This window comes from Pipra filicauda, unplaced genomic scaffold (genome assembly GCF_003945595.2).
Source record: "Pipra filicauda isolate LSUMZ 115617 unplaced genomic scaffold, ASM394559v2 scaffold80_size11013439_pilon, whole genome shotgun sequence".
NCBI lineage: Eukaryota > Metazoa > Chordata > Aves > Passeriformes > Pipridae > Pipra > Pipra filicauda.
The window spans coordinates 3,577,753-3,592,972 of NW_024104987.1; the positions used below are offsets into that span (position 1 = coordinate 3,577,753).

Sequence of the window (15,220 nt, forward strand, 5' to 3'; positions counted from 1 at the left end):
AAGTCATATTTAGTCCTGATCCAACCTTTCTGTATTCTGGACACTGTCAATAGTTCATTGAGATACTCTGTTTTAAAATTCTACATAAGATGACGTTAAAGATGGTTAAAGTAGTTTTAAGTTCTATATTCTTCTGTGGTTAAGAATAGATGTGACTTTCCCTTTTCTTCTCTCAGTCTGTGAATGAAAGTAGAGTCAAGCTTTTTGGTCCTTTCAAGCTCCTTTTCATTTCTAAATTTTGGAAAGGTCAGCATTTGAACCAAATAAGTTGAATAGATGGAAAAAAAAATAAAGCAAGTGTTTGGGTTTTTTAAGTAAATTCTGGTTCTGGGTGTTCAGACTGTTAGTTCAGTAACTTCATTTTATTTCAAATATCATTAGGGTGTTTGTTTAAATATTTGTAATATAAATTATTTTAGTAGATCATTGTAAGTGTAGGCTGTAATTATCAATATCTATAATTAAATTTGCCATGGGAATAAAATTGTTTACTCTTTAATCTTAATTACAGATTTAGTTTGATCTTCAACTAGAGAATTCAAAGTAGGGACAGGTAACCAGTGCAGGCTGCTTGGGCACTTTGGGAGACAACTAGTGAAGGAATGCCATTTAAAAGAAATTTGTGCTGGATAAAAATATAATGCTGAGACACTAAAGGTGATCTGGATCCTGTCAATAGCCCAGTTGTGGCAGCAGGAGACTATTGGCAAATCCATTTGTCCTTCCAAATAAAGCTGTGGAATTTGAGTGGTGCAGAAGTGGATGTTTTCTCCCTTTGTGCTGCCTCAAACTTGGAGGTGAAATTTGATTCAGAGACTTAGTTAATATGCAAAAACCATCTTAAAAGTATCCAATTTGCATGTAATAAAACTTGAGTACGTTTTGGGAGACTGCAGTGTGTGTAAATGGAGAGTCTTTAATTGAGAGTAAATTCATGTGGATTCAGTTTAAAATCTGCTCAGTCAGGTGGTGCTCAAAGCAGAAGGAACCTGCTCATGCACCTGCTCTGGAATCCTCTTGGTGGTTTTTCTTTCAGGCAAAACAGTACAAACTGCAATTTTTCCTTGAAACAAACATTCCCTGTGGAGGCCAAAATCTTTGACAAATGACAAGTAAAAAAAGAAAGTTGTCAACTCCTAGAATCTGTAAAGTAATTTAAAGTCAAAATGAAGAGACCCAAGTTTTCTGCTGGGCTGTGTCTGCCAGTGAATGTCAAATTCCAACACTGGACAATTTGCTTTGTGGAAAAGAAAATTGTCCTTGAAAGTGAAGAGCTTGAAAAGTTGGGTGTGTTTATGGTAGGAAAGCATTTTTCAAGGTTTGAGGGATTTTTTTTTTTATGTGTTTCTGAGGCACAGTTGGATAAACATGGACTGTGATCTTCAAAAACCTTCACAGAAATGAAACTGCTGCAAAGCGGGGTGAGCTGGGTGGGGTGTGAGCACATGCAGATAGTCAGCAGTGAAGAAAGAAGGTTGTCCACCCAACCAGTAGAACACAAACATTTCAACTCAAAAAAAGAGGCTGTAGCACTTTGACATCATTATCTGATATTCCAGTGACCTGCACTTTTAATTTCAGTTCAGTGGCCACTTAGAGATGCTTCAAGATTTCTGAGCACCTTGGCAGAGAATGTCCATCCTTTTCACTGGAGATTATTAGACTGCTTGGGTTGGTTGGGTTGGGGTTTTGGGCAGGTTTTTGTTGGTTTTTTGGAGGTGTCTGGAGTGTTCCTTGAGCTCACAGTTGATGCACTGATCAGTAATAAGTATAAGCACAAATTGCTTGGAACTTCTGAATTTCCAAATCACACTTTGTGATTCCCTTCTGAACTTCAAATTCTGTTCAGCCTGGGTACACCAAATGTTAATAACAAATGGAAAGTGAAATTAGAAAGAAAAAAAGCCGGCACAGAAAGATCTGAAATACTGTGCCACCAACTCATTCAAGAAAAATACAGTTTCTTTCTAAGACATTCTACATCTCTGAATACTTTCCTTTTTTAGCTCTGGAAACCAGTTCATATGCAGTTCAGAATTCTTCAAGGCAGTTCAGTGTCTGAAAAGAGAAATGATTGGAGCTCTTGAGCTGTGGTGTGTGATTTACAGTGTGGATGGGGAGTATCTTAATGTGCTGCAACTGTGAGGTGTAACACAAAGTAGTGGACAAAGGAAGCACATGTTTTATAATGCACTGTGTGTTTCTTACTGTCCCAACTATTAGTTTTCTTATTACTTTTAAAATTTCTGTGCAAACACATAAACTGATTGCAACAGAGGAAGTGTTAGGGATTAGTTTTTTCAGAACATACCAGGAATGCCTTGTTTTAGGGTTCTTTTTTGATGTGACAAATACAGTGGCCTTAATTTGCAACAGGGGATGTTCAGATTAGTTAGTAAGACATTTTTTTTCACTGCAAGGGTTGTAAAGCACTGGAACAGCTGCCCAGGGAAGTGGTGGAGTCGCCACCCCTGGAAGTGTTCAGAGGATGTGGCACTTGAGGACGTGGTTTAGTGGTGAACATGGATGGGTTGACAGTTGCACTTGATGATCTTAAAGGTCTTTTCCAACCTCAGTTATTCTGTGATTCCATACCTGTGGTTATCTCTTGGCAGAGACATCAGCAAAGGGGGTGTGTTGGGAGTCTGGTTCTTTAATGAGGGGGAAAAAACCGTGCATAGAACAAGCAGAATTTTGTTGGAGGGGAAAAATCTCAACCCATGAGAAGAAATCAGGAGCCTTTGGTTCTTTCAGCAGTGGTCCTTCATTGCAGTTTGTCTGAAATTACGGGGATTTGTCACTCTTGATGAATTTGGATAAAGCAGGGGGAAGGTCCTTGTTGCTCTTGAAGGGCCGTTTTGTGGCTTTGCTGTGTGACAGATACATTTTTCTGCTACAGTTGCAAACACTGGAAAGAATCCTAGTTGATAACTCTGCTGGCTTTGTGATATTTGGACTCTGTGAGGACCATCAGTGATCTCAGAGTATCTGCTCTGTGTTGTTGATGTCCTGCATGGCCAGCTGGGGCTGGTCCCACACAATACTGAAGGAAAGTTCAGGGCCCTGAAGGAGTTTTGTGTGTGTGTGTGTGATTTTTGCTTTGTGGTCTTTGCACAAACCACAGCTGGTTTAATTAATCTGTGATTTTGGATCTTGGTGATAGAAAAGCTGAGTTTCATCTGGAGAACTCTTGCTTTGGGGCTGGCTGTGAAACTCCTGTGTCTTGGTGCGTTTGCCATGATTAAACATTTTCCACTGATTAATGCATGTTGGAAGACAGTCATAGAAGCATTCTTTCATTTTCCACAGTCACAACTCCAACTTCACTAAACTTGGAAAGTTATTTTTACCCTCAGATGATGTTGACCCATTACTTCTGCAGTGGAAACATCTGGCAATTCATCCATAGTGTGTAACTTGTTGCATAAGATTTAATTCTTTAAAATTGGAAAGGGAGAGTTTATCTGGGATCCTTTTGCCATATCAGCTCAGGAATTAATTTATTTTTCTTCTGGAATCATTTGTTATGCATCAAGGTGTTTCTTAAAGGTAGCTTTTCTTTCTGGTAACTTTTTTTTTCCCTTTTTCAATGCATTAAAGTTTAAGGTGTTTAAGGTTCAGCAGGATCTGCCTTAGCAGGTCTTCTCCCCTCATTAGACTTATTTCCTGTATTTATGGGGGTAATTCTGAAGTTCAGTTGTTGGCCAGAATCGTTCTAAGTAATTCCAACAATTAAATTTCTAGGTGTCATGTTAAAGATTTAGTAGATGTATATTGTAAAGGAAATGCAACTGCTCTTGGTGTCTAAGGCAAAACTTCAGATATCTGGGATTTTATTTCCATATGAGATTATTGGCTGGTTGTCACACTTATGTAACTGTGAAGATTGTGAATCCTTAATTTGCAATAGCTTACAGTGTGAGACAGTCACTGATGTTTAAGCATGTTGACCTGTGAAGAGCAAAATCCTGACTGTTGGTTTGGTTTCTTTTCCAGGTAGGAGAAGACAAAGAGCACATCGTCCTCGCTCTCCGATACTGGAAGAAAAAGATATCCCACCCTTGGAGTTTCCTAAATCCTCAGAGGACTTAATGGTGCCTAGTGAGCATATAATGAATGTTATTGCCATCTATGAGGTACTAAGGAACTTTGGCACTGTTTTACGCCTCTCTCCTTTTCGTTTTGAGGACTTCTGTGCTGCTCTGGTAAGTCAAGAGCAGTGCACACTTATGGCAGAGATGCACATAGTGCTTTTAAAAGCAGTTTTACGTGAAGAAGACACTTCAAATACTACCTTTGGACCTGCTGACCTCAAAGATAGCGTTAATTCCACTTTGTATTTCATAGATGGAATGACGTGGCCAGAGGTCCTGCGGGTTTATTGTGAGAGTGACAAGGAATACCATCATGTTCTTCCTTACCAAGAGACAGAGGACTATCCTTATGGACCAGTAGAGAATAAAATCAAAGTCCTGCAGTTCTTAGTGGATCAGTTCCTTACCACAAACATTGCCCGGGAGGAGTTAATGTCAGAAGGTGTCATTCAGTACGATGATCATTGTAGGGTCTGTCACAAGCTCGGGGATTTGCTGTGCTGTGAGACCTGCTCGGCCGTGTATCACCTGGAGTGTGTGAAACCCCCTCTGGAGGAGGTGCCCGAGGACGAGTGGCAGTGTGAGGTCTGTGTGGCACACAAGGTGCCTGGAGTGACTGACTGTGTTGCTGAAATCCAAAAAAACAAGCCCTACATCCGACATGAACCCATTGGATACGACAGGCACAGGAGGAAATACTGGTTCCTGAACAGGAGGATCATCATGTGAGTAAACTAGTAATTTCTGAACAGTCATATTGTGTTGGATGTGTTTCAATATATACTGTAGGTTGCTATTGCCATCTTAAAGCTGTTCTTTCTTTAGGTAAATCCATTGCTTGCTGTTCTGTTAGCAGGTTGCTAAAGACTGTGTAATTAATCCATATTTATCCAAAATTAATATTCTCATAATCCATATATCAAAAGGAAGAAAAACCAAGGCCTCATGCTTAATATTAATGTGCTTAAAACACATGAATGTGAGGAAAAGGAAGGGAATTTTCATGAGAACCCTCCAGTTTCTTGCAGAAGTTACTGGAGAGAAGTTGAACCCTTTCTATGACAAGTTGTGGTGTATCACTGCTTGGGTGGTGTTTGGCTGCCAGCTACTGGTTTGATGCTTTTGAACCTGAATTTTTTAGAGGCACTCCAAGATATTCACCAAAGAAATGCAGGAAATGCTGCACTGAACACTTCTGCAGTGTAAACAAAGTCAAAATAGCAAGACATACCTGTCTTCAAGGGAACTGCTTCCTGTGTTTCACACACTTTACTCTTATTGGTTTATCTTCATATACAAATGTATCTCAAAACATTATGAGTAATCAAACCCTTCTTAGTGAGGGCATTGTGCCCTGTTATTTTTTACCCAAAAAGTTGAATCTGAAATTATAAAAGCACTTCTGGAGTTTCACAAGAAAATAGCTGAAGATTGGGGTTTTTTTTAATAAAAGACAGTTATTATCTAATTGTTCTCATAACAGGGGAGAAATAATGTTTAAGTGAAATCACTGGTATTGTTACTTCATGAGAAATAGAGATTTTACTAGATTTCTTAAAAGCTTTCCATTCAGTGTGCAGAAAATAAGCCACAACTGGGTACCTTGACAGAATTTCATACCAAACAGGTCACAGGGAATGTTAAGACAGTAGCCAGTGTCTTTAAAAGGGACTGTTGATGGTGTTACATCTTGCAAAGAAGACACTTCTAAGGGTCTCATGGTAGTCCTTCAAAATGTGGGGCTCTGATGCTTTAAGTATTAATTATTGCTGCTCTTTGTTCCCTGTGTTCTCCTTTCACACTTGTACAAAAAGAGTGAACGTTTGATCATTTTTAGTTTCTCTGGGCTATAAATGCCACAGTAGTTTCAAGTGATCTTTTGAAGGAGGCAAGGCATCTTTTATACTCTTACCTTATTTTTATCTCTACACTTCATGTTTGTACTCAGTCACCTGCTCTGCAGTAAGTGGTGGATCATTCACATGGTTCCCCAGGATGTGATGGGCAGCCTGGAGCTGTTGAGATCCCAATTCTTTGCCTCAGACAGAATTTTCTACCTTCTGTTTCCAGAAAATGTGTTGAAAGTTTGATTTTTTTTATTTTTTTTTTTCCCCACAAAAAGCCTGGTTGTGAAGGACACAGAGCTGGGATTATTTTTGCTCTACTTACTTGTGCTTTAATAACTTATGGTCTCCTCTGTGTATGTTTTTTGTGTCTCTCCTCTCAAACTCTTGAGGGCAAAGCTGTTCTAAAGATGGGTTTGCCTTCACTACTCTACTGTGCTGGCAGAGGTCTGGGAATTCACATAAAAAAATCCAGAGTCACTCAGGAGGTGATTTTAAGATAAATAGGCAGACTTTGTTTCCTCCCTATATGTAGCAGATTGGTAATTATTTTTAACTAAACTTGATCTGTGAAACAATATTTTTTTTTCCCAGTGAAGTGGAGTGTTTGATATTCAGAGGATTTTGATACAGGCAATACCTGAACATGTTTTAAACTAAAATAAATCTTGCAGGTGCTTCGTGATCCTTTGATATTTGCACATGTGAGGGTTGTTTCTCACATTGGTAGTAATTTTAACTGCACTAGAAGAGGCATCTTCAAAGGTTAAATGTATTGAGTTTTTAAAAAAACAGCATTTTGGCATTCCTGTTAGGAGTTATTTGTTTCAGAAATAATAAGTCAGGTTTGATGAAGCTGGTTCTGACAGATGTGCAGCAGCAGTGCTTGAACAGGGCAGTGTGGGATGAACAGAATCAGCCAATTCCTCTGGACTTCTCAGGGAACTTTGACAGAATTAAATTAATGGACAATGTGCCTTAAAACTGTACTAAAACCAGTTCTTGGGGGACAAAAGTGTGTACTACACAACTAATTTCCAGGGAAATTCAACATTAGTAACTCATATGGATATTAAACTCTGTACTTGCAGTTTTTAATACCCTTTAAATTCAGTAAGCACTTTGTATTTTGCACATATAGACACATATATATATATAGTTACACACTGAAAAAGATCAAACCACCCCTGATGTCTTGGATAACTGAAGAATAACTTAAAGGATGACTGCCAAATGCTAAAACCTGAGATTCATGAAGTAATATTATCATATCAACTTTATTAAAATGAATAGAATGTATTCCCCAGTGCCATGTGATCAAATATATCAGGGGAAACTAATAGATCTAAAAATAATCTGCACAAATACCCATTTGATATCTTGCCCAGGGGGATTAAAGAGCTGAAATCCTAAATTCTTGGTGGGCTTGTTTTTCAGTAGGGTTTTTAGGGCTTTTTACTTCTTCTCCCCTCTCCCCCTATAAATATCATAGATCCATCATACCACTGGTTTTGTCACCTTTTAAAGGGTTTTGTAGACTTGTTCCCTGATACATTTATTTCTATTACTTGCTGAGGGTAATAAGCCTTGTTTAAGCCCTTCATTGTGTTTTTGTTTCTCTTTTCCACCTCTTCTCTTTTGCAAAGATGGAGAAGTGCCCATTGAGGGGGTTCTCCTCATAAATGCCCATGAACAAATATCAACAAGATTAAAACAAACCAAAAAAAAAAGGGCAAGAGAAAATTCCTGAGGTTTTTGTTTCAAGCTGTTTACAAATTAAGGCTGATGCCTCTGGGTCAATTGTATTTGTTTTACTTGTGAAGATTATTTCTGCAAGTTAACAGCTCTGGAAATTTAGGACTTGGACTTGCATTGTCCCAGTAAACTCCTGCAGCGTTTTAACCAGTTATCTTTCTATAAATATTGAGATGCTTTGGATTTATCAAGTGTCTGTGAAAGAAGATAATGAAACAGTGTGTGGCTTTCATTTTGATAGCAGAAATAGGGCACACATTGTTATTCCTGAGTTGTGTGGATCTTCCTCGACAGTCAAAAGCAGCTTCAGCGTTTTTGCAGCAAGATTTGTCATGCTGTTTATGTTCTTAGTGGGTCCTCCTCTGTTTTTTCCAGTTAATTACAAGGGTTCGGGTCTTCATTTGAATAGATTGCTTTAAACAATTAACTGAATTCCTCAGTTTCTAATTGTATCAGCATGGAGTTTAGGAAGGGCTGTATCTACTACTAATAATAATGTTTCATTATTACTTGAAAGTCCGAGCATCTTCTGTGGTGTTGTTTTTATCAGTCTCTGCAGCCTGCTGGGGAATAGTTCCTGGCAGCCAAGGAGGCTGAAAGAGGTAGGAAATGCTCATGTGATCCTTTTCTCCCTCCTTGGCCTCACACATTGTATGTGACTCAGCTGAGTCCCCTGGAGACTCACTGGACCTGTGCAGCACCGTCTGGCTCGTCCGAGAAAAACAGTGGGAATCGGTCCTTGTGCAGCCCTGGATCTTTCCAGCTTCTCTTTGTGACAGCCCCTCTGATTTCCTCCGGGGGCAAAAGTAGTGTCCCTTTAGCAAATGCAGCAAGATGGTCAGGGAAAGTTAGCATAAATCATTTAATTGTTAATTTAAATCTTAACTACCTCGGCCAGAATGGATTGCGTGGAATGATTTCTGCTGCATCCTCCAAGGCTTCCCCTGGCAGGCATCTGAGTCTTGACAAGACGTCTGGCCAGAGATGAGTTTGGTGGAAGCACAGACCAGCCAGCTTGTGCCATTTCATTTTCTGCCTGTGCTTTTTCAAGAGAAAACTAATTCCTGAAATTCTCCTGCTAAGATTGTGAGAGCCTTCAGTTCAAAACAAACTCTCTGCTCAAACCCCGAGATAAATGAAGCAGAAGGGTATTAAAATACTCTTGGGTAACCTCATTGTCTGTTTCTAGAACGTTGTCTGAGTAGTTCTTTAAGGGCAGGACTGGAATCACACATGGAAGGATTGGCTCCAGGTGCTTTCTGCAGGACACTCTTGGTGCTCTGGTGTCTCTGCTCTTCTCATGAGCCCCGGGGTTTATTGGCCTGCAAACCTTTCCTGGTGCTGAAGGCTTTCTCTTGAGTTATCCAGGGAAACTGAAGACAGCAGCTAATTGCTTTGCAATCCAATGGAACCTTGCAACACTAGAATAGAGAGGTCTGAAGGAACAGGAAAAGCCAGATGCTGCTTGGGCTGTTCAGGTGACACAAACACACATCCTGGATGCATTAGCATGGGTTTGCTGGACGGGGGGAGAAGGATGAAAATCAGAAAACACCTGGATGATCCCCATCAAAATTGAGGCAAGGTGTACGAGCCTCTGTGCCTGAGCTGCTTGTCTGGGAAATGGGTCTAGGCACAGCCTGCCCTCATGGAGTGATGGGAATATACGGTCAGATTTAATCTTATATGTTTTTTTCCAACTCGAGTGACTCTGTGATTCCATATAAAGCATTCACATTGTTGCATATCTAGGTCATATAAGAAGATGCATAAATGGCATTATTTCTCTAGCAAATAATCCTGTAGGCGTTCAAAATGAAAGGTTAAAGTTCCCCTTTTGGTGAGTTAAGAAATAAACAGCCTCATATTCTGCAGTCCCCTTTGTCAGGAGCAGGGCAGCCTTACAATCCCCACTCAACCAGGGTCTTGCACTTGCCACTTCCCTTGGAAATTTGCCAGGGAAAGCTCAGAAGGGATACATTCCCATTTTGTTTCATCCTTTTATTTTCTCTGGCTGTATAAAGCTCTATTCTTGCATTCTCATCCCCCCTTCCATCTCGGTTTTTGGGTGTTTGCCTTTATCTTCCTTTGCTGTGGCTTTTGTTCACCACCAATAATAAAAGTGCTGTCATTCCTATTGTTGTTAGTAAATAACTCTTGGTTTAGAGGAAACATGGTTTAAACAGTAATTTTTCTTTAACATGGAAGTTCACAGGCCCAGAATATTCCATAGAGTCAAAAGATTGTCAGTGTTCAACTGTTACTTTTTGGTGTTGTATGTGGACAGTCTTCTTGAAATGAGCTGTTTTCTGACAAAACTTGTCAAGTGTAACAGGTTGGTGTGGTTAAAACAAAGGGAATATTGGCAGTTTAGAGGAATGAATGGGTAAAGTAGAATGAGTTGCTTTTCATGAGCAAATGCCTTTATGAGAGAGATGAGAGTATTTCTTTGCAATAAACCAGTTTTTTTCATCAAAACCAAAAGTCTGTTTTGTAGTAATGGTTGTGACAAGTGAGTAGTTGAATTTTGAGCAGTATTGCCATTATTAGCTTGATAACCACCTTATTTCAGTAGTATCCTGATTGGGTTGCAAATATTCGTTGTTTCAGAAATACCTTGTGGAAGTTGCCTTAGGGTTGTTTGTGTTTCTGAGTCCCTGAGGCCAATTTTTACCATCTTTATAAGCCACAGGGAGGCAGCCAGGAGAGAGGAACCTGCAATGATTCTCACAAGGATCAGTCTCTCAAACTGCCCTCAGCTTTCCATTCCTTTGGACACTTTGGATTAGGATTATCCATGAGCCACAGGCCTGCAGTGCTCTGACAGGTGGTGCAGGTGCAGCAGGAGTTTAATTCCTTTGCACAGTGAAGGCCGGGGGGTAAATGAGCGTCACCCCCTCGGTGTTGGGAGCACTGGGATGTGGTGTGGAGGTGAATGGTTGGGCTCAGGGCCAGCCTGGAGCTGCTGCTGCTGCTCAACAGGGCGGAACAAGCCAGGCTGAAGTCCAGAGTGTTCTCCTCGTGCTCTCAGGTGCTCCAGGAGAGCCTGTTACCTGAGATATTTATGGAGCTCCCTCAGATCTGGTGGCCCTGCTGAGGTGCTTTTGGCACTGTGGACCTCCAGTAGTTCTGTTTGGGCTTGTGGGGTCATGGAATAACCCAGATAAAAACAGTGGAAATCCTATGATCTTTTCAAAGGAGAGTATTATGACTCTTGTCCCTTCCTGGTGCTTCACAGGTGGATGTTGTAGAGATGCCAATATAAAATATTTTATGGATGTGACATTCTACTCTTTGAATTTTCTAACTGTGCTCTTTCCTGAACATGCAGTTACAAAACCACCTATTAGGGATTCTGAACCCATACCCTCTTTCATTGCAAACTGTTTGAGACTTAGTAGTAAATTACTGGTTACAGTAATACTAAATATAATGAGAATAAATCTTGTTGTCAGATTGGACTAACAGGTTTTGAGGAGACTCTTCAGAAGCTTTCCCAAGGAAGCTGTCAGGAGAACTGAGGGAATGAAGACAGGGAGGGAAGCAAAAATGAATACTGAGTATTAAACTGGGTGCATACAAGTGTCCACATGTTTGTTCACAATCAGGTATTGGCATTTAATAGTTCCCTGCAGAAAGCAGACTGATACTAATCCTTGTCATTTATCTAGATATTTTAAAATGAATATTTTTTTTAAATACTCCTACAGAGAGGAAGATTCAGAAAGTGAGAAGGATAAGAAAATCTGGTACTACAGCACAAAGATCCAGCTGGCAGAGTTGATTGAATGCCTGGACAAAGATTACTGGGAAGCTGACCTATGCAAAACCCTGGATGAAATGCGTGAGGAGGTTCATCGGCACATGGATGTGACAGAAGACCTCACAAACAAAGCAAGGGGCAACAACAAGTCTTTCCTTTCTGCAGCAAATGGTAAGAATATTTTCTTTAGTGGGAATAAATGCTACACTTTGAATTTATTTTATATCAGAAGCAGGATTTATGTTGTGTTATTTGTGCTCTGTGGCTCTGCAGGTGGTTGTTTATTTATTGATGACAACATACTTTCTGTTGTAGATGAAATTTTGGACATCATCAGAGCAAGAAAAGGAGAAATAGTGGAAGATAAAAACACAGGAGATGATGAAGGAGAAAAGGCCAAAAGTGATGGTGATAATGACCAGACAGATGCTGAGAGAGACAAGGAAGAATCTGGAGACCAAGATAAAATTGAGGAAACACAGAATGAGCAAGATGTGGAAAAAGAGAAAACAGAAGGTAAAACAAATTTGACTGTGCTTTAACAGCTCCATTTCAGTGAAGTGAATCTTTAGTTAAGAGCTTCACTTTTCTTTAAGTGTTAATGTGATGCCTTTTTTTGGTATGATTCTCTAAGATATTTTTGTAATAGGTGATATTTGACAGTTCCTTTGTGCTTGCATGTTGTAGTTGTTTTTCTTGTTAAGTAATTGCACCAATTTTCCTACTCCTATACAGCTTCTAGATCCCCTGCCTTGAGGTACAGGAGGCACTTACAGGTTGTGATCAACAGGTTTATAGTAAGCCATATTACATCATTTTTAACTTTTTCCTCATCACAGGGGGTTTGTTCTCTGATTCTGAGACAATACTGTCTCATAGCAAAAGGAAAGAAAAGGAAAAAGCTCAATATTTTTCAGCATTATCAACCAACCAAAAAGCTGCTGCAGTTGCTTTCTGTGGATGATGCCAAATGACATCCTAAGGCATAATAAAGAATATCCCTAAAGTTTTGTTGTGGTTTTACTGTAGAGGCAACAGTCGTTGGGGATAAAAGTAACTCTGTGACACCAAGCACTGATGACAACACCACAAATCCTTCTGCAGGAGACAGTAGTTGCCCTGAAGGGAAGAACGTGGGGTGTCAGTCAGAAACCCTTGATAGCAACAACGTGGCAGAGAAGAAGGTGGCACCAGAGCTCCCCCTGGAACTCTCAGGTACAGAGGGCACTGTTACCGATGCCTCTGTAATTTGGGGAATCTGTGAAGTTTTTCTCTCTGATTTGTCCACTAAAACCATTCCCAGTGTATATCACTCATGCTGTTTGCTTGCAGTGCCATCCTTACTGCTACGTTGTCATTATTAACATTTCAGAGTTAATTTTCTTGCAACTGGTGCTTGAAATCCGTGATCCTCTGTGACAAGAGCATTGTTTCCATGCCTTCTGAAGATGACTATGGCTAAGCTTTTTATTTTCTATTTTCCTTATATTTTATTTTTTCCATAGTGATCCATGATGATTGTTAGCGTCCTCTCAGAGTTTATTTCAAATTCTAATTTGCTGCTGGCTCGTTTTTATTTTAACCTCTCATTTACTGTATAAATGACTAACAAACAAAGCATTTTCATTCAGTGTGAAAGCAGTTTCATTCAAGGTTAAAATTGTCACGGTAGGAATTTTAAACAGATTGAAGAGTTATAAGCACAGGGGCTCTTGTGTTTTAATGTGTTTTCTTCTGCCATGTCATGATTCAAATGACATAATATATATTATTGAATTAAAAAAACCTAACCAAACTTTTGCTTTAGGAATAAACGGGACTTGACTGAACGTAACTTAAATTATCAGTGCACTATTTCAGAATTATTTTCTATTACATTTAGAATTATATTCTGTACAAGGTTTACCAAATAACCAAGTGTTGTTCTAAACAGCTGATTACTGTTCAAATGATGAGGATTTTATTTTTAGTTCTTCAAAATCTAAACATGTCTAATCTGTGTTGTAGCCATACTCAGTGTGTTATGTTTTAAAAAGTGATGGTAAATGTTTTCCTTCCTACAGAAATAGTTTTCCAAGCAGGGACAGATTGTAGTCCTTGAACTTGTGGAAGTCAGTGCATCCAAACCTTGTAATAGACTTTCTTAACAGGAGGACAAAATGAAAATTAAGATTAATCTGTAATCTGGAAGCCTCATAATACCCTTTTAGTACAGAAAATGTCTTAGTGCATGAGACAAACACCATATATTTTAGATACTTGGCCAAATATTTTTACCTGTTCTCATATTTTTTATTCCCTTTTAAAGTTGTTAAATTGAGGTTTAATTGGAAAGATACATATCCTATAATTTTGTTTCAGACACATTTCTGGGTTTGTATTTTATTTTAAAGATTCGCTTATGTATTTATCATTATTTATTATACTTTCACAAGTACTTTTCTCCTTCCAGAGCTTCTGGAAGTTAAATTAGTGGGTTATTTTTTTGTAGGAAAGTGTGTGTGGAGAGAGTTTTTCCTTGTGTCTAATTTACTATATTCACCATGATGCTTGTATTCCTACTATGAAATTCCAGATTGAGACTGTCCTTTCAGAGGGAGGGAAGGATACTGAACTAGGATCAGTGAGGCAGTTCCCCCCAAAGAGGAGGAAAATAAGAGTAAAATGCAAAGTTAGACAAGAATGTCTGTCACCATCCTTGTTAAATGTAATTTGGATATTAGTCTTTATTAATTAAGGTCTGGTTTGGGTGCTTCCATTCTATAAACAGGCATGAAAACAGTTCCATCTTTTCTCATAGTAGAAAGGGAAGTGGGTCAAACAGGGGTGGTCACCCACTGGGCAAAGCCAGAATTGAAGATGCTTTCAGGTTAAGGATCCTCTAAGAATCCCAGAATATTAATCTTGCTGCTAGGAGTGAATATTGCACAAAAAGCAGGTTTTTATTCTCTCACCTTTCTTAACAACAGCAGAATTCCTGATGTTTTGGGAGGATTCTGGAAACAGAAAGTCTTGTAGTTTTTAACCAGCTGAACTGTGCCTCTTTAGCACAAAATCCAGAAGAAATGGCTGGTTTGAGGGACAGGGGGTTGTTCCTGCTGGGAATGTGGTTTATTTGGAGGTAGCTGCAAGTCACTGATGTTTAGTCCAAAGGTCCTACTGGGGCAGCACAACAGGTGAGGTGACAATAATCCCCCAGTGTCAAGACACACTAACAAGGACAACTGGGGAGCAGGAACCCACCTGGAGACCCATCAGACTGTGAGGAAGGGGCTGATATTTGAAGTGGGCTGATATTTCCAGTGGTGCCAATTGAACCGAAATCTGGGGGATTCCTCAGAATTAATGAGCTGAAGACGAGACAATCAAAGACTCTGTGGTAAACAAGGGGAACTGAAAGGTCTGTGCTTTGAGGGACAGGTAACACACAAGAAAGCCAAAAGAGGGAAAATCATAGGAGCTGCAGGAAGACCAGATTTTATGAAATCTGAATTCTAAATGCAAAACAAAGCCTCAGTAGAGGATTCTCTGTGTGTGCATCTGTAGGAAAAAAATTGTCTTGGATGAAATATGAATGTGTCTTAAACACCAGTATGAATTTCAGTTCTTCAGAGCTGTAAAAGTTGAAACTGCTCAAAACAGAACAAAAAGTACTTTCAGGATACAGTGCTCTGAAGGGAATGAATATTTTATGAGTGTTTCCCTCCAATCCAGCAAAACATGTTCATCTGACTTTTTCTGGTGAAAACTTTAAAGCTTAAAAA

At 39.4% G+C, this 15,220-nt stretch overlaps 1 protein-coding gene across 12 annotated transcripts in view; it reads left to right on the forward strand.

Annotated features, from left to right (window-relative positions):
• BPTF (bromodomain PHD finger transcription factor) overlaps nucleotides 1–15,220 on the forward strand; it is a 51,801-nt gene that overhangs the window by 6,688 nt on the left and 29,893 nt on the right. For 10 of the 12 annotated variants that reach the window (XM_027749682.2, XM_027749678.2, XM_027749681.2 and 7 more), the window contains exons 2-5: nucleotides 3,997–4,819; nucleotides 11,404–11,627; nucleotides 11,772–11,972; nucleotides 12,486–12,671. In XM_027749682.2, the coding sequence (XP_027605483.2) occupies nucleotides 3,997–4,819; nucleotides 11,404–11,627; nucleotides 11,772–11,972; nucleotides 12,486–12,671 (1,434 nt within the window). The remainder of the gene's footprint in view (nucleotides 1–3,996; nucleotides 4,820–11,403; nucleotides 11,628–11,771; nucleotides 11,973–12,485; nucleotides 12,672–15,220) is intronic. The other 2 variants (XM_027749685.2, XM_027749689.2) reach the window with 2 other exon arrangements.